At 48.6% G+C, this 21,690-nt stretch overlaps 5 protein-coding genes across 5 annotated transcripts; 4 read left to right on the top strand and 1 right to left on the bottom strand.

Annotated features, from left to right (window-relative positions):
* Positions 1–600: 600 nt before the first annotated feature.
* N7483_003129 (uncharacterized protein) lies at positions 601–4,801 on the top strand (the record flags this gene model as incomplete). Its single annotated transcript, XM_057086566.1, has 2 exons — positions 601–3,620; positions 3,841–4,801. The coding sequence occupies 2 exons, from the start codon at positions 601–603 to the stop codon at positions 4,799–4,801; spliced, it is 3,981 nt and encodes a 1,326-aa protein (XP_056946395.1).
* A 1,495-nt stretch (positions 4,802–6,296) lies between these two features.
* N7483_003128 (putative C2H2 finger domain protein) lies at positions 6,297–9,824 on the top strand (the record flags this gene model as incomplete). The annotated part of the gene is made up of 1 exon (XM_057086565.1): positions 6,297–9,824. The coding sequence occupies one exon, from the start codon at positions 6,297–6,299 to the stop codon at positions 9,822–9,824; it is 3,528 nt and encodes a 1,175-aa protein (XP_056946394.1).
* A 1,971-nt stretch (positions 9,825–11,795) lies between these two features.
* Positions 11,796–14,138, top strand: N7483_003127 (putative C2H2 finger domain protein; the record flags this gene model as incomplete). The annotated part of the gene is made up of 5 exons (XM_057086564.1): positions 11,796–11,801; positions 11,895–12,532; positions 12,603–12,866; positions 12,922–13,530; positions 13,583–14,138. 5 exons carry the CDS (start codon positions 11,796–11,798, stop codon positions 14,136–14,138), a joined length of 2,073 nt encoding a protein of 690 aa, XP_056946393.1.
* A 237-nt stretch (positions 14,139–14,375) lies between these two features.
* On the bottom strand, positions 14,376–14,855 carry N7483_003126 (uncharacterized protein; the record flags this gene model as incomplete). The annotated part of the gene is made up of 3 exons (XM_057086563.1): positions 14,376–14,431; positions 14,500–14,626; positions 14,724–14,855. 3 exons carry the CDS (start codon positions 14,853–14,855, stop codon positions 14,376–14,378), a joined length of 315 nt encoding a protein of 104 aa, XP_056946392.1.
* Positions 14,856–16,166: 1,311 nt separating this feature from the next.
* Positions 16,167–20,864, top strand: N7483_003125 (chromatin segregase YTA7; the record flags this gene model as incomplete). The annotated part of the gene is made up of 2 exons (XM_057086562.1): positions 16,167–18,117; positions 18,178–20,864. The coding sequence occupies 2 exons, from the start codon at positions 16,167–16,169 to the stop codon at positions 20,862–20,864; spliced, it is 4,638 nt and encodes a 1,545-aa protein (XP_056946391.1).
* Between the last annotated feature and the right edge of the window lie 826 nt (positions 20,865–21,690).

Below are 21,690 nucleotides of genomic sequence, written 5' to 3'. Positions count from 1 at the left end.
CCAGTCGGCCTTGAGATGGGTATCAATACCCACTAAGGTTCGGTCCGCCATGCGACCTCGCCATTGGGGGTTCACTTTTGTCCTTTCTCTGTTTCTAATTTTCTTTTTATTTTGAAATCCAATTTACTTTTTTTTCTTCTCTTTTTCTCCTTACTGAATTGCCTTGTTTTCAAATCTATTTTGTTGAGAAATATTCGGAATCCAGAAATCGAATATCACTCTAACCGCCAGAAATTCCGATTTGGACTTACCCGATTAGTCTACGGGTAGCCTTGAATTCGTGTATCGCATTCATTTGTGCCCACTTGTCGTGTGCTATTGAATATCCTGCCCGACTAGTATCCAACTCATCATACTCCGCACTCTGGCCCCCAGTCTATCTCCTATCGTGCCCTACTGTGCGTGATCTTTTTGGGCTATATCTTGGAGCACAGGCACCTTGCAAATGTACAGTGCAGAGTCCCCATGAATCACCCGGCTTGGATCTATACTCATCACCTCTTATTATATTCGCCTTGAAAACAGAATTCCTATTGGAAACACGTCTAACCAGCCCATCACAAAAAAGAGATATTTTTGGGCACTTATCATTCTACCACAATGGGTGCCGGTGGCAAGAAGTCGAAGGGGAAGGATAAGAGTAGTAAAGCCGGCTCGAAACAGAAGAATAAAAAGAGCAAGAGCCCTGAGACTACAGAACAACAAACAGCTACCGAATCTTCCATGCCTGGCAGCCCAGAGTTGGGGGTGCAAGAGCAAGATACTACCGACCTTGGTGAAGTATCGGAACAACCGCTTGAGAAACCTGAACAGACACAGCCTCCAACACCTGTCGAATCATCAGACAGCCCATCTCCAGAAGAACCGCCAAAGGAAGAAACAAACCCCAATGCAGGAATTGACGTCACACAATTTCTCGAACCTGACACAGAGGAACTACCTGCCTTGAGCAACGAAACCACCGATACAACCGCCACTGTCGATACTGAAGCACCTGGCTCCAACGAGGAAGCACCTGCATCTGTTGAGGTAGAGGAGGAACCTCTGCCGAAAGAGGAGAGCGAACCTCTCGCCGAACATCTGGAGCCCACTGCTGAACACTCAGAGCCAACCGTCGAGGCCGAGCACTCAGAGCCACTCGTCGACCATTCAGGACAAACTATCGATCATCCCGAGGCAGCTGCCGAAACCTCAGAGCCAGCTATTGAGACTCCAGAGGCAGCTGTCGAAACTCCCGAACTAGCCGTCGAAACCCCAGAACCAGTTGTTGAAGACCCAGAGCCAACTATCGAGACTCCCGAAGCAGCTGTCGAAACCCCAGAACCAGTTGTTGAAGACCCAGAGCCTATCGAGACTCCCGAAGCAGCTGTCGAAACCCCAGAGCCAGTTGTTGAAGACCCAGAGCCAACTATCGAGACTTCCGAACCGGTTGTCGAGACCCCAGAGCCAACTGTTGAGACCCCCGAACCAACTGTTGAAGCTTCTGAACCGGCCGTTGAAACCACTGAGCCATCTGTTGAACAGTCCGAGCCTATCGCAGAGCAAGCGGAGCCGGTTTCCGAGCACTCGGATCCTGTAGCTGAACACACAGAGTCCGTTCTTGAGCACTCAGAGCCTGCTGCTGTTCCTGAAAACGCTGAGCCCGTTGCTGAGCGCGAGCAGCCTGAAGCAAAGACACCTATATCAACCCCAACTCGACCCCCTTCATTTGTCTCACACTCTCCCGTGCCATCACTGGTACCCTTACCATCGCCTTCTTTTACCGAGGCACGGTTTATGCAAAGTGCTTCGCCAGAGAACCATTTCTATCATCCCGGCCCAGCCTTTGTCCCCTACGGCTCACCTCACGCTTCACCCCACGGCTCTCCCTCTGGACCAGCTTATATTCCATACGGCTCACCTCACGTCTCTCCTCACACCACTCCAGCTGGACCAGCTTTTATTCCCTACGGCTCTCCTCACGCATCTCCCTTCGCCTCACCTTACGCCTCACCGATACCCAAAGTGAGCAGTCCTCTTGCCCGATCCCATTATCCATATAGACCTCCAAATATGTCTCCAACTGCAACTCCACCCCCTCAAGTCCCAGCGGCTCCTATATCTCCAATGGCTATCGCTGCTCCATCACCTCAGATGCACTCAATGGGCCCTCCACCACCACCAGGACCACCCTCAACTACTCAAAGCTTTGCAACTGCTGTCCACTCCCCTGTCATGAGCACTTCAAGCGTTGTTCCTCCCTACCATCATCCCTACCCCCATTACCCACCACCAGGCCACACGATGCAGCGTAGCTACAGCATTTCGGACTCTAACTCCCCATATGCTGCATCATTCCAGGCTATTCGCGATCTTGGCCTGGGAACTGGTCACCTGTCAGAGAATGGAAACCCATCTCCCCCAGAGAGTGAGGCTGAGCATGCTGAGCTTCTACACCGAATTCAGTCCGCCATTCCTGATATCAACCGCCTCCTTCATGGATTCAAAAGCACTCACAGCAGGCTTTCGAGTCGTGAGGCTGAGATGAAGCAGATCGGAAATCAACATGAACAAGCTTTGCAACATAAGGATTTCTATATTGAGGCTCTTCAAGCACAGATGCGGAAGACAGCCAATGAAAGTGCTGAGGAATGTGCCAAGCTCAAACACACCATAAATGAGCTGCGCATGGAGGTGGGAGACCTGCAGGAGAAGCAGAAGGACCTCGAAGATGGCTTGGCTACTCAGCAAAAATCCAACGAGGAGCTTTCGCAGACGAAATCGGATCTTGAGGTAGAGGTCTCAAAGCTTAACACCACTCTCCAGAACACTCATCAAACGCATGCACAGGAGAAGGAAGAGCAAAAGGATGCACATGCAAAGGCTCTTGTGACCCAGAAGCACGAGCTAACTGAGCTCTTTGAAGAGATCAAGAACGAGGACGAGAAAGCAGCTAGCGATGCCTTGGAGGCTCGCGAAAAGGAACTTGGTGATCAACACGCAGCCAAACAAGGCGAGTGGGAGACCGAGAAGACCGAGCTGCATGAGTCACTGCAAACTCATCGTACCGATCTTGAGACTCACAAGACCGAGTTGGCAACCACCATGGCTGCATTGGAGTCCAAGGAAACTGAACTTCAGCACAAACTCGAGGAGCTCACTTCAGTCCGTGATGAGGTCACAGCCAAACTGGCCGAGTTGGATGCCAAGGAGAAAGAGCTTGAGGAAACCCGGGCAAAGAATGCCGAGGAACTTGAAGCGCTTCAGCAAGGACACGCCACCGATATGGGCGCCCTGAGAGGCACACACGAGGAACAGCTGGCGGCTGCAGCCAAGGAACTGGCAGAGAAGATTGCTGCTATCGAGGCCGTCCTCAATGAGAAGGAAGAGGCCTGGTCGAAGGAGAAGACTGAGTTGGAGAGACAACTTGCAGAGAAAGACGGCGAGCTGTCGAGCTCCGAACGAGAGAAGGAGAGACTGGAGGGAGATGGCTTGGTCAAGGAGCAGCAACTGCAACGTGCAGTCGATGAGATGCGATCTACCATCGACCACTTGGATGGTGACTGCGACCGTTTGAGAAAGACACTCCACAGCCTCGGTGAAGCCACTGATCTCAAGACCACCAAGGGCGACCAGTTCTTGTAAGTTCAGCCTACTGTCTATGAGTCTATGAATTATCTTTTATGTTTCCTATGTCTATGATCATGACCATGTCTTTCATTTTCATCTCTCTTTTGTCATATCTACTGAGACCAGCCTTACTCTCTTTCATGGTCTTTTCTTTTCTCTCTATAGAATCTCATGTTGATAACGAACCGTCATAAAATGTACATGATTCTAATAATCTCGGTTTTCTTCTAGTTTGGACTGTTTCACTCAGCTATCGCAGTTGATTCACGATCTTTCCAAGCAACATTTCGGTTACCTCCCCATTGACCCGCCGAAGGATATTCTCTCCAAGATTCCCTCGGAGCTGCCGTCATTCCTTGACAACACACCCGCTTCCCGGGAGCTTCGCTGTGCCTATGTCCAGCATGTTGTGTCCAAGACCCTAACCTACCGTGTCTTCCAACCCTTCTTGTTCACTCTGGGCCGAAGGTACGATAAGGCCGACACATTTTTCCAGATGCTGTCAATGGACATTCGTCGGAAGTCCGTCCGTCGCGAGGCATTCTGGCGCCAGCAGACTCTCAAGGCGGCCTACACTACCTCCGACGCCAAGCAATCTATCAACGTTGCGGCTGCAGTGATTGTGGACGAGATCATCGACCACATCAAACACTTCGCGGACCCCAAGCACCTGGACTCCCTCCTGACTGGTGTTCGCAAGATCGTCAAGTTAGCTGCTGAGACCTGGCGCCATGCTCGCGTGGAGCGAGAACTCGTCCTTGCTTCCTTCCCTGCCCCCGATGCTGAGAGCATCTCCAACGATGGATGGGAGGAGTATGGTGTGATCCCGGCTTTAGACGCCAGTCCTAAGGGTGATCCTGCTCGACATGTTGTTCTTCGCACCTTCCCCAGTATTCTCCGTGAGGCTGCTCACGAAGACTTTGCAAGCGGGGAGCGAGCTACCTCCTGCATTTACTCCCAAGGAGTTCTTCTTTACTCTGATTCACCTGTCGTCATGGCGCGACTGCAGGAATTGGCCAAGAAGTCCACTGACAATTTGGTTGGGGATGAGGGACAATCCTCTCCTCCGAAGACCCCTCGTGAGGGTCTGTCTTTGAGGGAGAGGTTGTCAATGAAAGAGAGACTGACTACGATGACTGTTCAGTCTGCGCCTACGAGTCCTACCATGAAAGCACAAACTATGAGAGCATAGATCTGGTGATCTTTTTTAGTCGTCCTTTTCTTTTCTTTTCTTTTCTTCTTTTCTTTCCCAACTTGGGCCCGACACTCTTTGCACATATATTGTTATGTGACAATTTTCCTTTGTCTTTTATCCCTTTCTGATGTTGTTTTTCTTTTGATTTTTGATTTTTGATTTTTGATTTTCTTATTCGAGGTTTGAAAACCGGTGTATGATCTATGCTCTGTTCATGTATTCGTCGGTTTTGGGATTAGCGGGAGCATACTTTAGGTGTGATGATATTGTTTGATTTGTATAAGATTTTAGCCTTGAATTTGATTGATTACAGACCTAAATCTATTAAAAAAATATAGTATCCAATAACACTGAGATCATAGAACAAAGCAATTATATCTCCATGAACCTCGTAAATTCAAGTGCTTGAAGCTGAGACAAGATGAAACACATTTAGACCAATGACGCGGTGGAACCCTGATAAGCCTGCGGGACCCGCCACGATCCAGTGATTCTGTTCATCTGAACCTTGGAACCATGGGGGAGAGTGTAAACAATTAAACAAAATAAATAAATAGTTAATACTAGAAACTGATTATCTTCATCAAGGATAGAATAATATCTTGTGGAACTTAGAACATCTGGAATTATCTATTGGATATTAAGGTCTCCCAGCTGAGGGATAAGAATAGAAGCGATGTGCAGGAACGGGCGCTCCAGCTGAGCCCAGTATCGGAATGCCAACATTCAACATTTGAATGTTGAATGCAGTTAACTAATTTAGGGAATGTAAAAAAAAGCCTTATAGGAATAGAATCATCCAGATCTTACTCAAGGGATGATAATATACATCATATTATAGATAAATCTGTAGTATAACTACCTAGATTATACTAGTATCATACTATGATGCTATGCCAAGCCAACACGCTTAATGAGGCTCATTTTGCACATTCACCAAACTCACAAGGCTGATCTTCCCCCTCTTTTCCCTCTATGAAACCTGCATCTCTTCCCCGGCGCTTACTTACAAATGTAGGCCGAGTTCTTCAATCTTCCTTGAAGTCTGATCTGATTTCTTATTTCTTATTCTCTTCAAGGTTCATACTCTTTTAACTTCAAGTTCTTCCATCCTATTATCCTATTCTTATCCCATTTGGCCCCCCCCATTTATTTCCCTGTCAGCCGTCTATTCTTGGCCTCCACTTCCCGTACAAAAATAACCCAGAACTTTTGAACTCGAATATATTCCACCAAACTCAAGAATACGAATTTGGATCTTCTTCGGCAAGCCCGATGACCAATCTATATCGTATCGAAACTGCTATTCCTCCAAACCTCCCACCCAACAATCTACGTTCTTTCAATGATTTCAAGTTCCCCTCTTCACGTTCGGGTCACATCTCTCCTCCCTCTGAAGGCAGCTCCCCCAACTCGCCCTTCGCTGCAAGGGCCAAAGGATCCGCGCGCATTTTGAAAATGCAGAACCCCCCACGTGGGTCATGCGCCCGCCATGCCCGAACTACAACCGCAGCATGAGGACCCATACCTCTCCGTTTCGTCCGATCCTGAAGAGCTCGATTTTCAAGCTGGTGCTATTCGGTTAACTCCTGTTGGGGGCAGCCCGAATTATCCCAGTTCTTCCCCGAACGGCGAATATGAAACCATGAGTGCGGGCCTCACCATCCAAACGAACTACTGGACCCCGCAAGGAAATGGTTATCAGGATCTCAGTACTAGCAACTCTCCGCATCCCAGTGGATTTTTGGCACCATCGGATATTGAACTACGGGGATCGAACTGGCAGGATAATGGGTCGACTTCAAGTTATAATGAAGTCGCAACACCCTCGGTCCAGGACCAGGTTTGGCCTTCGTCTATCGATACGACACAGTGGCTGAACCCAGAACAATCAATCCCAAGTCCTTCATCTATGCAAGAACAGTTTATGCCACAGAACAATGTGAACACTCTGTCTGCTGCACCCAGTTATGGGATAACTCAACTGTCCATCTCAACAGCGCACGTGCCTGGAGACAATTTTTCGTCGGCTTCGACTACTAGAGGAAGAAGTCCTGTGAAGAGTCCCATTGGTATTACGGTGTCAAGTGTGTCGCGCGGAGATTCTCCGATGGAAGGGGTTCACTGCAGACGTCCCTGCCGATCGACAATGCATCTCTCGCCAGGCGATCTGTCGAGTGACTCTGGAGATGATGGGCATCTTGATGATGATCACCGATCTGTTTCGTCTCTATCGGTCGCACGAACCAATAATGGAAGGTGGATTCGTAGCCCCTCAGGTCATGCTGGTCTTGGACCTTCCTCTCGTGGGGATGAGTATGTATCAAGCCCCAACGAACTGAAGGGCCAGCGGGAGCGGGAGATCAAGGATCAAGATATCACCCTCTGGCGAGCTGATGTCAATGCTGCCAGTAGTGAAGCTGGCGATGTTGAGGCGCCAAAGTATCCTCGAGAAAGAAAGCACACGAGTAATCGGATGCGAGCAAAGAGCACTGGGGCTCGCCCTTACGAAGAGGAGGATTATTTCAGTCAGAAAATGGGTGGTCGTCACCTCGCTCCTGGTCCTGGTCTCCTGGTTCATGAAAGTGAAGAGGAAGAAGACGAAGATGAAGACGAACATGAGGAGGAGCATGAGGAGGAAGAAGAAGATTACCGTGATGATAACAGTGTGAAATCCGGTAGCCTGAAGGTCGCATCGCCCCCTGCCGATCCTGCCGATCCTGGCCGATATGATCGCTCAACGCCTGAAGTCTATTCAGCTCTCGAATTGACTAGCCCTGCCCAAAAGTTCCGCCTCTGGCCTTGGCAAGATCCCATTAAAGATCTAACGCCAAGATCGGAGGCTATGCAGCCAGGAAGTTCAAATGCAGCCATTATTGCATTTGAGAAACGTGCAAAGGATGTCGAAACGGCGTCATTGGCAGCTACCATCGATAACAACAGTATCATTCATGTCATGTCCAACTTAGAGAGGATGAGTCTCTGCAGCGAAACAAAACCTAAAGATACTTTTGGTACTCTTTGGAAGCGTTCCATTCACCAGGCATCATCGAAACTTAAACGCCAGGCATCAGAATTCTCGATGGCAATTCCCGACACCAGCGCCTCGAGGACTAGCGTGGAGGCACCACTTCAGCGGAAGGAAAGCCAGTCACACCGCCACAGGTACAGTTTGTCAAAACACCACTCACGCTCACCGAGCCTGAGTAGTGCTTTGATGTCTGTGACGGGACAAATGGCAGCGATTGGAGGCAACAACGCCGTCCATGCGGTCTCGCCCAATGCGGATGTAGCTCACAATGGTTATCAAACGAAAACTCGTGGTCGAAGTAAAAGTGATTTGCCAAGACCTGCTACGCCTGGGCTGATTGATCTTATGACCAACCACGGTGGACCTCCAGTTGCCAACTTCCGTTCATCTCCAAGAAATTCGACAGAGACAGCTCAACCGCGACCCAGTATAGCGATAAATGGTGATTTGAAATGCGCCAAGGTGGAGGATGAGGATGATGACCAACTCAATACTGCCGATGCCAAGGGACTCGTCATGGATTTCCCCATGATGTCGCGTTTGCCAGTGCCTACATTGGAAGGGTTCAAGGCGCAGATTCTGCAATTGAATCCCAACCTCCAACCGGCTCTGATTCATCGTTTTGCGAATGCGCAGGTCCGTCGGTATAGGAAATTGGTTGAGCTACAGCAAAGACATGCACAGGCCATTGCTAGTGGTGAATGCCCGTCCGGTCACTTCTGTGTTTCTTTGGGTGGCAAGGCCACCATGCTAGAGCAGCGCAAACCTTTGCTTTGCACAGAGGCTGGACAGACTCAGTTCAGAGTCACTGATGGGAGCCGTCGTGATAAACAATCTATGGGTGATAGCCCTTTCCCCTCTGCTAATTTTCCAGAGGGAGTTCCGAATCCACCAGTTGCTCGCCTTCCAGCCAAGTTTGAATGTCTCATTTGCTTTGATGTCAAGGAGTACAAGAAACCATCCGACTGGTCCAAGCATGTTCAGGAGGATCTGCAACCTTTCACGTGCACCTTCCCTGAGTGTAATGAGACCAAGAGCTTCAAGCGCAAAGCAGACTGGGTCCGACATGAAAATGAACTGCATCGGCATCTAGAGTGGTGGACCTGTACTTTTGACGAGTGTGGGCATACCTGCTATCGCAAGGATAATTTTATGCAGCACTTGGTCCGTGAACATAAGATCCCGGAACCCAAAATGAAGAAGGGCAGGGGAGGAGCAGCAGCAGCCACTTCAGAGGGGCAGCAGAGTGACAGACAACGGGCACGAGACTTGGAGTATCTGTCCAAGCTCGTTGATGACTGCAGACACGAGACGGAACGCGAGGCCGAGTCAGAACCCTGTCGATTTTGCGGGAATATCCTGGGCAACTGGAAGAAGCTCACGGTACACTTGGGCAAACATATGGAGCAGATGGCCATACCTGTTCTGGAACTAGCTAAGAAGAGCACTGCCACTGCCACTGCGTCGTCTAGCTCGGTGCCCCTGACAGGGGCTTCTAGCGGGGCTGCAGAGACATACTCCCCTCTTTCTGCACCGTTTCACCTCCACGACGATCGAGAAGCTGCAGGGGCATCGACGCTTCCCGTTCGTCAGAATCCTAGCAAGGCTCAGGCCAACGGTACCCCTGTCAACGGAATCCCTTACCAGGCGTCAAACCTTGACTACCCATCTATTTCGGGGGCCATGCTCTCCTCCGAACCGGAAGCTATGACTGATTCATATGATCGAGTCCAGTATAATCAGAACAATAACCCTGGTTATAATGATGGGATGGTCCAGTTTCAGTCCACCGCGCTCCACCCCGATCAGACCCACCTTCCGCATCATCAGAACTCAGTGACGTACCCACCACCCTTTAATGCGGTCCACCGTCCCATTTCATCGTATTCTCAGCTTCATGATCAGTACCCCGCTCAAGGAAGCTACCCGGGATACCTTGTTCCTGGAGCCAATGTTTACACACAATTTACGAAATATGCTCCCATGTGATATGTTTTCATTGTCCTTTCTTATTTTATCTTTCCATATTTTTTTATCTTTTTTTTATTTATTTTTTTCTCTTCTGAGCTATTCAATTTGAATGCATTTCAGGGCGTGTCGGGTTATACCCCCTTCTATGGATTTTTGCTTGTTGCCGGTCAATTGCCGAGTTGCACGTCACGCTAATGGATGTGCATGAAAGGGATGAGATTAGTGTCTTTTGATCTTTATCATGATTTTATTTTTTTGGATCGAATGTTCAGCTTTGATTTGAGACCTTTCCTTTTTTCCTAAGCGTTTTTGATCTATTCCATGGTTTCTTACAATGCAATTATCCAGATGTCCCATTTCATTACTAGTACGGGAGCACTCTACGGACTCGGAGTATATTATGATGACCTATAGATCTCAAGTTTCTTTTTTTTCTCAAGTACTGTAACCCTATAGATGCAGAGTAGTCACTTCTATAGTTCATTTTCTTCAAATTTTTCTTTTTCCGCGGACTCGCTCTCCCTATCTGATTCTGAATCTCTTTCAATATTTTCTTTTCATGGCTCCACTAGGAACAATGGTGGCCATGCGAGCGTTGTACTATTTCCTGCGTGAATGGAATGGCCGATGATCACTCGGGTTTTGTAGGTACACATACTTGAGAATTCTCAAGCACTTTGAGTGTTTGTTTTAGGATGTGTGTTGTACTCGGCTACATCACCCTATTTTACCGAGTTCACCGAGTAGGACACAATGTAGGGCATCTAACAAGTAACATATGAGAGATCATATTTTTTGGAGTTAATTTCTCTTAGTGTACATAGTACCCTGCAGTTTCTCAGGTTGTTTTATCCGGAGCTTCCCCGAGTCCACAGTCCACAGTCCACAGTCCACAGTTCACAGTCTGAAATCCACAATCCACGGATTTTGTCTGTTCTCCGTTTCACGGATTTTAGGAAGTCCGCAAGGGGTAATAACGCGTGGATGTCAAAATGTCATTCAATTTAAAATCTTCGAACCATGCGCTGTTTTTTTTTCTCCCTGTCTTATCCCTTGCTACTAAACCGTTATAGTCATAGCATGGCAATGGCAGATTGGATCCACAGAACGGATCGGCCCTGTCACAACCAGAGTTAGAATAAGTTCAAAGTTCAGTTGGATCCGCCAGCCACAGGATTTAAGATGAGAAAGGATTTGAGATGGTACGGAGTGCCTATTACACACATTAGTCTATTAGGTAGTTCATGAAGAAGTTGACTTAACCTTGGGATAAAGAAAGGAAAAATCAATATGAATTTAGTTCTAGTCGACTACACCACTAGTATAATAGAGAACCTTGGAATCCTTGGAAATGAAAAAAAAAAGAAAAGAAAATATGACCATAACGTTGGGAACGTGTTGCAGCGATAATTTAGATAATTTAGATAATTTAATCTGCTCGAAGATCTGCGTTCTTATTGAATGTGGAGGGATTTTCATGTTTAGGCCCCGTAAGGCAGATCTACCCGGGTGAGAAGAACTGAAAAGAACTGGGGGGGCTGTGCAAAATACTAGTACATGTAGGTATCCCTTGATTCACACATTCTTCATCTTTTTTTATTGTCTCAGAAACATTCTTCTTATTTTTATAATTTTTTTTTATGTCTACCTAGATGTCTCTATCTCCCCTTGATTCGCGTGGTTTGGAAATCGGCTCGGGGCGATAAGTGGAGAGAGTGTGTACTGGAATTATCGTGGTGCGTGTTTTATTATTATTATTTTAATTTATTACAAGTAACTCCTTTCGAGTGTGCATGCATGCACCTCGTTTTTCTTTTTTAACACAATTTTACTCAAGGAGGGGGAAAAAAAGAAGTACATTTAATTCCTTGTCCTTCCTGATCCCCTTAGTACCTTTACCCTTGTACTTTCAAGTTACCCTCGTACCCTCTTTCACCCGGGTATAAGCTAATATACTCCACTTGATCAGCTGGATCTTATATTCCCACTATGGAGGTAAGTTTATTCCTGCGGCTCCATTGCTCTTTTCTTTTACAATTACCCACTCGTGAAATCTCCTACTAGGCAACTAACTTGTTCCCTGCTTAGGACTTACGTTGGAATGATTCAAGTGACATCCTTCAAGACATCATGGTCGGCTCTATGGGTTCTCATCAAGATCTATCCGAGTTTCGACCAAATCTAAGCCTTGGAGACTCAGCCTCAAATCCACTCGACTTACACTTGAGTCCTGATCTGGATTCTTCTCAAAATCCTCCTTTTCTCAATCACTGGCCCTCTGCTCCTCAGGATTTTTACTACCCAAGTTACCCCGCCTCCAGACTCACCGCAAATCAAGATGCCTGGAATCCTTTACTAGCTGCTGGTGTCCCACAGTCTACTTCTGTACCCCCGATTCATATGGTTGATGATGGTGTATTTACTAAACCCCACTATCGGACTCCATCTGATGCGGGGAGTCAATATATGGGGAGTTTACACTCCGCTGACTCCGGGTATGGGAGTATAAGTGGGGCGCCTCATACTGTTCCGTCCTATGTGGATTCCTTGTCGAGTCCGCAACTGGGGAATGAACATTTGTTCGTGGAGTCCATGCCACTGTTTGATCCTGCCCGTATGAGTACGGGATCAATCTTTCAGGATTATGGGGATGCTCCGTTTGAAGCGTCGGTCAAATGTGATCATCCCAGTTGTTCTTGGATTGGGAAGTGTCCTTCTGATAAGAGGTATGTCTATATCCTTTCTCTATGTGATTGGGTTTGAGTAATAATATACTAATATGTGCTTGCTTGATAGGAAGCACGAGGCCCGCCATCGAAAGTTGTTCAAGTGTGATGAACCTAACTGCCCACGGAAAGAGGGATTCGGGACTATCAATGATCTCGCCAGACATAAGAAGTGTGTTCATAATAAGGAACCTGAACGTGGACCCAAGATGATGTATCTTTGTTTCGGGAAGGATTGTCCTCGACCGAATAAGAAGTGGCCTCGCTTGGATAACTTTAAACAACACCTGAGTCGCATGCATGCTGAAGAAGATGCTGATATTCTGTTGAAAAGGTGTTTTCACCCGATATCACTTTCGTCTTATTGTTGAGTTTACTAACACAATTAGATCAATGGACTGGTATGAGAGTGTCACTGGTCGTCGACCAAATCACAAAATGGAGGATACCTCCCTCGAAGACTCATTCATGGATGCCCCAGATCATATGTCGACCCACTCTGGAGACATGGAGGATCCATGCGACTTGCTCCATGTTTCAGACAATGTCGAATTTTCCTCCTGCTCAGCATCGCCCCGACCAGTTTCCAGCAGTGCAGCTTCTGAAGTTCTGTCAGAACTCCAGCCCCAATTCCCATTGGGTTGCATCGGCCTCCCACAAGCCCTATCTCAGGATGCACGCGACGCAGCTGCCGACCGGAATAGCAAGTCGGAGACCTTCCTCACTGACGCAGCTAATAACCTCATCACCGCTATGACAAAGATGGTGAATAACCGTATCCGACGATCGAGTCAACACACCGATGAAGGTATCGATATCGAGTCTGAAAATGCACAACTATCCCAGCCACAACGCCAGATGCTACAGAAGGTGCTCTCCGTCGCCTTAGAGCGTCTTTCCGATGAAACCCCTGCGGTTCAAGAGCCTGCGGATGAGAAGCAGGATTGGTTCCAATGCGATATCTGTTCCAAGCGTACCCGGCTCCGCTGTGAAATGAAGTAAGTTTACCCGGTATTCCACTTACACTGCAATTCTAACAATGATTTCCAGAAAACACCAAAAACGTCACGACCGACCATACGGTTGTACATTCCCCCACTGCGCCAAGTCCTTCGGAAGCAAGGCAGATTGGAAACGCCACGAGACCTCTCAACACCTGCACCTCTCCAGCTGGCTTTGTGCATTTCACGACTCCGCCAAGAACGTCTCCTGCGGTCGCATCTTCTACCGCGAGGAAACATATTCCCAACACTTAACACAACACCATCACATCCACAAGACCCGCTTAAAGCCCGCCCTTGCGTCGACGCGTCTCGATCTGGCTGATCAATCCCAGTTCTGGTGTGGATTATGCAATCGATCGATCCCACTCCAAGCGAATGGTCCCTCGGCTCTGGATGAACGATTTAATCATATTGATACGGAGCACTTTAAGAAAGGGGAACGTGGGTCTGATTGGACTTTTCCTGAATTGCGAGACTCGGTCTCCATGCCTCAGGCTGATGTTAAGCATGAAGCTGGGTTATCGCAGTCCTTGTCGGATGTGGGGATGAATCATCGCAAGCGTAAATACACAGGTGTCCATTCGCTTTCGGATCGTCAATAATTCGGGGTCGGGTTCGGATTATCAAGGATTATGTTTTACGTTAGCTTTGTTTTTTTTGTATAAGGTGATGATATATCCCGGTTCATATACGCGGTTCAGGTTCTGGTGCATAAGTTGGCTCGGGTTAGTTTCAATGTCTCTCTTCAAGTACACGATACATAATTCAGAGAATAAGAGATTTCAGTTTGAAACATTGAGAACAGATGATATTGTACAGTTATGATTTACTCCTTCAACCTATTTCTGGGCTGCTGCTAACTCCCTTGCCTTTTTTTCTAAGGCGCTCACTTGTTCTAAACTTGTTAGTCAATGTATACTCTAAGAGCTGGAGTGATAGCAGGTTGTCTAGAATAGAGCTTACCATTCTTCTCGAGCTTTGTTTCATCCGTCTCGAGCTTCACCCATGTCCAATAGATGATCTGGTATGTGAGCACAGCACCCAGGAAGACCTTCCCAAAAGGACGGGCGAAAGCCCCGTACGCTGAGAGCTGTATGAAATTAGTATTTGACTATCTCAATGAACTTCATTTTCATTTTCATCTGAAACTCGAACTTGAACATGAAGGAAAGGATGAGGATACATACCCCTTCTCGGTAAGCACTCTTCTTCTCAGCATTCAGTCTTGAAGCCGTAGAGCTCAGTGCCCGTGTCCCAGACACATTGGGCACTGGAATTGACAATCGAGATGTAAGACGGGTGATTTGTCGTAGAGACATTTTTGGATTTGATGTGGATGATGGAGTATGGGGAATTGGCGGGAGTTTTGCGCGGTTCTGGGCTTGACGAAAAGGGTTTGGCGTGGCTGGTTTGATGTCTTGGCATTGAGATGTACTTGGATCCTTGTTCATTGGTATGAGGGATTAGGAGGGGAATTGATATGAGATTTAGCAGGAATTGATCTATCAGGTTATTGGAAAAGTAGCAGTATTTATTTGTATACTTTTTTTCAAGGAAGATTTTGGAGGTGTAGGGAAATTGTGGTTGATGATACAGTGTGGCTAGTGCTATGGCGGCTTATAGAATGTTGACGCGAATAGCCTCAAGTATGTACCAATCCGGAAATCTTGAGACATCTTGAGCTGAATACATTGATTGAACTATATTATTCCCATCTAATGAACTAGTTGAATGCAATAACACACATTTCATTTGTTAATCTTGTATACACTTAAAACCAGTTATGATGACTCAGCAGTCACATGATATCAGGTCCGGTTCAATTCTGGTGGGCAGCAAAGGGAAGGAGCCACAACCCAAAATAATAGAAAGCTTCCCAGATGCGATTCTCCACGTCCCTGACGCTCTCTGACATCTTCTTTGACCACCATGACCTCCCCATCTTCCCTACCTGAAAAGGGCCGAAGATGCCTCAAATTGGGTCGGAATACATCCAAAATACATTCACTGAGATGATTAACTCCTTTTGATAAGCTTAACCCCAGTTAATCAATGGTTAATTCACTGCATTGTGGTGGGCAATGCCTTCGGGGCACCTGGGTAGGGCGACTATTCACTCGGGGTGGTCCGTGCATGTGATTACTAAGTCTGCGCCACATTAACTGTGGCTCAACCCTCACAGTGAATGTGCCGAGCGCGAGTCCCTTCCGCCTGGGGGGAACCATTCACTCATTGTTGATGCGAACATAAAAAAAGAAGAAGAATCTCAGCCTGGAATCTTTCTTTCTCTTCGTCACAGATTTCTGTCATGCTTTCTTGCTCGACTTCCTTTCCCCTGTTTAGCAATTATCCTTGATTGTTGTACCTCCCTCTTTGTTTTTGCCCTACGGAAGGGCTTCGCGTCGCTCGCATTCTAGTCATCGCTGGTCGAAGACCTGATTGCTATCTCGGTAAGCTACTTACTTGGTTGTCCTTTGCTTGATCTCCAGAAACATCTTTGGGCATACACTCAAGCTGTCCCGAGATCGATAAAGCCTACGCAAAATGCGCCCCATCTCTATCATGTTCTCCAGGTCGCTAACGATTTATCTTCTAGTGTTTTCCGTTTCTTATCCAACCTCGACCTCATCATGGCTCGCGGTAATTCCAAGCGCTCCCTGGAGGAGATTGCCAACATGTCCGACTCCAACGACGAAGATTGGAGCGAGACTGACCACCGTCCGCGCTCGCGACGTGGGAGCCGAAAGGCAAAGGGCAAGCCAAGTCCTAAGAAACGCTCCCGACCCTCGAAGAAGCGCCGTCGCAACTCCCACACTATTGTGTCTGATGAAGATGATTTTTCCGACGAAGATGACCTGTCAATTGAAGAGGAATTGGAGGAATCCGATGATCCTAATGTCCCCCGCAATGCCCGCGGCACCGCTCGTCGCAGCACCACCACTAAGAAGCGTCCGCTCTATGAAGAGCCTGACTCCGATGCCGATGCCGATGAAGCTGAAGATGAAGATGAAGATGAAGATCTTGATGCCGAGGGCGAGACTTTCGATGAAGCCTCCCCAAAGAAAAAGTCAAACCTGGTTACTTTGAGACTCCCTCCTGCGGTCCTGTCACAGCCCGCTTTCACCTCTACCCGCCGTACTACTCGCCGTACTCGCGATGTCTCTGAAGATATCGTCGCCTTAACTAACTCTGGTCGTCACATCCAGACCGTTCAACGGGGTACCAGAAGCCCCTCTCCCACCATCATGCGTCATGTCTCTCGCGGTGCTACAGTGCCCCCTATCACTGAAGAATCTGTTATGTCTTCCGAAATCCTGGCTTCTATGGAAGTATTGGAAAGTGATGCGCCTGACGTGACTATGGAAGAAGGTGTCGTTCCTGAGTCGGAGAACGGGGACGCAAAGAACCAGGGCGATGCAGACGATGAATACAGTGACGATGGAAGTCCAATCAAGCGACGAAGCAAGCCCACTCAGTTTGAGCCCAGCGCCGGAGAAGAGACCGAGCATTCCAAGGAAAAGCCTGAGACTGAGCCTCGCCGATCTGGTCGCAAGAAGCCAGTAAAGAGCTCACAGAAGAAGGCCGAGGACGAGAGCGACTTTGAACCCGAAGAAGAGGATTCTAACGACGACGTCTCTGAATCTGAGAAATCATTGGCCTCCCCACGGAAGAGCGGACGCGAGACCGAAGATGACAGCACCGCTGGTCGTCGTGCAGGACTACGCAAGCGCACATCTCAATCTCATGGCCAGTCTGATGTCGACGAACTTGCTTTCGAGATTCAAGACCTGCGCGAAGGAAATGGAAAGCCGCGACGTCGTGTCCAAGAACCGACCACTTACGATAAACCACGCCGCAATGTCAAGAATGTCGATTACCGTCTCTTTCGCCCTGAGCCCAACTCTAATGACGCTGAAGATGAGGCGGCTACCGATTCACACTCTCGTAAGGGGCGTGGTGGAGGAGGCGGCGGCGGCGGCTATCAACGTATCCTCTACTCAACCGCTGGTCCTTTCGGTGGCACCGGTCTGACGTCTATTCTGGGTCCCTCTGATGCCCTCGCTGGAGCTGGAGGTGAGGAAAGTGACAGCAGCGATGACGAGTTCGAGCCATCCAAGGCCACTGGTCTTGTTCCACAGACACACAACGCTGATGCGCAGCTCGCTGGAACGCCGGCCAACTTCGGCAAGCTGAAGGATAAGCAGACCTTGGCAGATGCCGACCCATTGGGCGTTGACATGAATGTCAACTTTGACAGCGTGGGGGGTCTGCAGGGGCACATCGACCAGCTCAAGGAGATGGTGTCCCTCCCCCTCCTGTACCCGGAGATCTTCCAACGATTCCATATCGTTCCTCCTCGGGGTGTCCTCTTCCATGGACCCCCAGGAACCGGTAAGACTCTCCTGGCCCGGGCGTTGGCAAACAGCGTGAGCTCTGAGGGCAGAAAGGTCAGCTTCTACATGCGGAAGGGGGCCGATACGTTGAGCAAGTGGGTTGGTGAGGCGGAGCGTCAATTGCGTCTTCTCTTCGAAGAAGCGCGTAAGAACCAGCCAAGTATCATCTTCTTTGATGAAATTGACGGTAAGAGATCTCACTTTACTTTCAGTTTCCTTTTACAAATATCCTAACTTTTCCCCATAGGCTTGGCTCCCGTGCGATCTAGCAAACAGGAACAAATCCACGCTTCGATTGTTTCAACTCTCCTGGCATTGATGGACGGTATGGATGGCCGTGGACAGGTCATAGTTATCGGTGCTACCAACCGCCCAGATTCAGTCGATCCCGCTTTGCGTCGTCCCGGTCGTTTTGACCGCGAGTTCTATTTCCCCCTACCCAACCTTGAGGGCCGACGCGCCATTTTGGACATTCACACCAAGGGCTGGGATCCCGCCCTCCCCGGTGAGATCAAGGATGAGCTCGCAAAGATCACGAAGGGCTACGGCGGCGCTGACCTGCGCGCTCTCTGCACCGAGGCTGCACTAAACGCCGTCCAGCGCAAGTATCCTCAGATCTACAAATCCGACAAGAAGCTCATTATCAATCCAAAGCACATCGATGTTCTTCCCAAGGATTTCATGATTGCCGTCAAGAAGATGGTCCCCTCTTCAGAACGATCTACCTCTTCAGGAGCATCCGCCTTGCCGCAGAATGTCGAGCCTCTCCTCCGCCAAGCATTGGCCGAAGTTCAGAAGGCTTTGTCAGAGGTCCTTCCCATGCGCAAGAGACTTACTGCCTTGGAAGAAGCTCAGTACGAAGAACCTAACGATGGCAATGGCTTCCGCCGCGAACAGATGATGCAAGAGTTCGATCGCTCGCGTGTCTTCCGCCCACGTATGCTCCTGCGTGGCCCGCAAGGAATGGGTCAGCAATATCTCGCTGCAGCCCTTTTGCACCAGTTCGAGGGTCTACATGTCCAGGCTTTCGACCTCCCCACCTTACTCAGTGATTCCACCCGCTCGCCTGAAGCTGCGGTTATTCAACTCTTCGCCGAAGTGAAGCGACACCGACCAAGTGTGATCTACATCCCTAACATCCAGACATGGTTCGAAACAGTTGGAACTACTGTCATTTCTACATTCCTTGGTCTACTTCGCTCACTCCCTCCTTCTGACCCTGTCTTGCTCCTCGGTGTTCTTGAGGCCGGTGAAGATGATGTGGATACTGCTCTGCTTAAGCAGTTGTTCGGTTTCTCTAAGAAGAATCTGTTCGACTTGCCGGCTCCTGATAGCGACGCTCGTAAGGAGTTCTTTGGAAAACTCATTGAGTACGTCAAAACTGCACCCTCCGATTTTCCAGACCCAGAGAACCGCAAGAAGCGTCAACTCGAAGAACTGGAAGTCGCACCTCCGCCTTCACCAGTGACTGCAGCACCGATTAGCAAGGAGGAGCAGAAAGCTCAGAAGAAGAAGGATCGACAGACCCTCAATCTCCTTAAGATCCGCATCCAGCCCATCATGGATCAGATCAAGAAATACAAGCAGTTCCGCAATGGTGTAATTGAGGAGGGCCAGTATAAATACTTGCTGGATGAAGCAGACCCCAATATTGTCACTAGTGACCTTCCCGATGAGCAAGGCGTCCCCCGACCATTCGAGAAGGCGGTTGACAAATACGGTGCTCCCGGCCTCAGAGAAGTTGCCACAGAGAAGTTTTTCTACAACATGGACATTGTAATCATGGAAAAGCGTTTGTCGAATGGGTTCTACAAACGTCCCATGGACTTCCTGGCCGATATGAAGCGAATTGCAAAGGATGCACGCCAGACCGGAGATCACAACAGAATTTTGCGCGCTAATGAGCTACTGTCTAATGTCGAAGTGGACATCTCTATGATTGAACAAGCTGACCCGGCTCTTGTCACTGAATGTGAGGGCGTTTACTTGCGCGATCTCGCTCGAGAGAAGGAAGCCATTGAACGTGCCCGCAAAGCTGAAGAAGAAGCAGAAAAGCTGCGACTGGAAGAGGAGGCTGCCTATGATGCAGCTCTTGCAAGTGTCCGCCCCATTACACCTGCCCATCAGATCACTGCCAGCTTCTCAAATGGACTCCAAAACGGCGGTGGCTCCGACCTGAACGACCCTGGTAACAATGCCCAGAGCAATGGTTCTCACGGCGATGCCGACGGCGACGTTTTCATGTCCAACTCTGAAGATCACTCTGTCAGCAAGAATACGCAGGTCAGCTCGTTTGGACCTTCTGCTCAACCTAAGCCCCTCTACTCCCACACCGCACCTTCTCAGCAGATTCGCCGTGAGTCCGGCCTGTCGAGCTTCTCGCAGAAGGGTCCCATGACGCCCATGGCTCCTGGTTCTCAGCCTGGAGATTACACCAATGAAGCATCCACCACCCAGACCACTTCCTACAAAAAGTCCTCTGAGCACTCCTCTCACCAGCCAGAGAACCTGCCTAGCCCTCACATCTCTCGTCACGATTATCCCGATCTCTCTCAATACCCCGACCGTGTCTCGCAGGAGGAGCACCTCCCTGACACACAGCAAGGTGGCAGCTCTCAGCCTTCGCCGCGTGCTCGCGACTCCCTCGAACAATCACAGCAGAAACCACAGCCTCCTCTGTTCTCGGCCAATCTGGGCTCTCTGCTTGTCGAGGAGCCAGCCCCTCAGCTGGCCCTCGACCTTGACTACGTCAGCCGCCTTCATGGCGAGCTGACCCGGCAGTCAAGCAGCTGCTCCATCGAGCAGCTGGAGCAGATCAACACGGCCCTTATGGAGTACATTTGGCAGATGCGCGGGGAGTGGGACCGCACCTGCGTGGCGCAGGGTGTCTCCAAGACCTTTAACGAGGTCTTGGAGGACATCCTGGCCGCGTAGGGCGGGGAGGGCAATGTGGGCCGGTGTCTTTTCTTTTCTTTTTTTTTTGATTCTTATCATTTTTATTTTTATTATTATTATTATTATCGTTCAGCGGAATCAAAATTATTTTTATCATACAAATGAAATGGTACTACTAGATGATAGAACATGTCAATGATTAGATACTACTACCTAGTACATACACCTGGGCACATGTATCAATGGAACTTTGAGCTTCCAAGGCCGAATCAATGTTATCTAATACTATGTAATTACATACCTAATGGTACTTACCATGTACCTGGGTGAATAGCTTTGGACGGAGTTCTTAGATATTTTGCTGGTATAAGTAGAATATAAGATTTGACATCAGGAATTAATATTGAGTGCTAGCTTTGAAACTTGAACTTGTATACTACCTATGTACTAGGTAGTAATGAAAGTTCTACTAGTACTAGCCCTGGAGGTAGATTGAAGCCTGCCCAGGCGCCAGGTAAGATATTCAAGTCTTACCTAGGTGGAGATACTACCTAGGTAGTATGTAGTAGTACTATACAACATTCAAGTTCTCTCAAGTGCTCTTCCAACTCACCTCCAGGCACCTGGGGCTTCCTATTCCTTTAATCTTCCCGAAAATCCACTCACTACTACTACCTAGGTAATAACTTCAAATACTACTGGTAGTCACCACTTAGCCTTTCTCCAAACTGTTAAACTGTTCCTGCCTAGCACTTGCTCATTCTTATTCTCCGGCTCTACCTCGGTACTTGTCCTTTTTCCTCCTTTACTTTTATATTCATCTTTATCTCCCAGTCACAACATTTGGACTGTCTTATTTCATGAT

Source organism: Penicillium malachiteum, assembly GCF_028827825.1.
Source record: "Penicillium malachiteum strain IBT 17515 chromosome Unknown utg000002l:1.0-8849297.0:1.0-8852440.0, whole genome shotgun sequence".
NCBI classification, from domain to species: domain Eukaryota; kingdom Fungi; phylum Ascomycota; class Eurotiomycetes; order Eurotiales; family Aspergillaceae; genus Penicillium; species Penicillium malachiteum.
The sequence above is the reverse complement of the archived record's forward strand: the minus strand, read 5'-3'. Positions and strand labels throughout refer to the sequence as shown.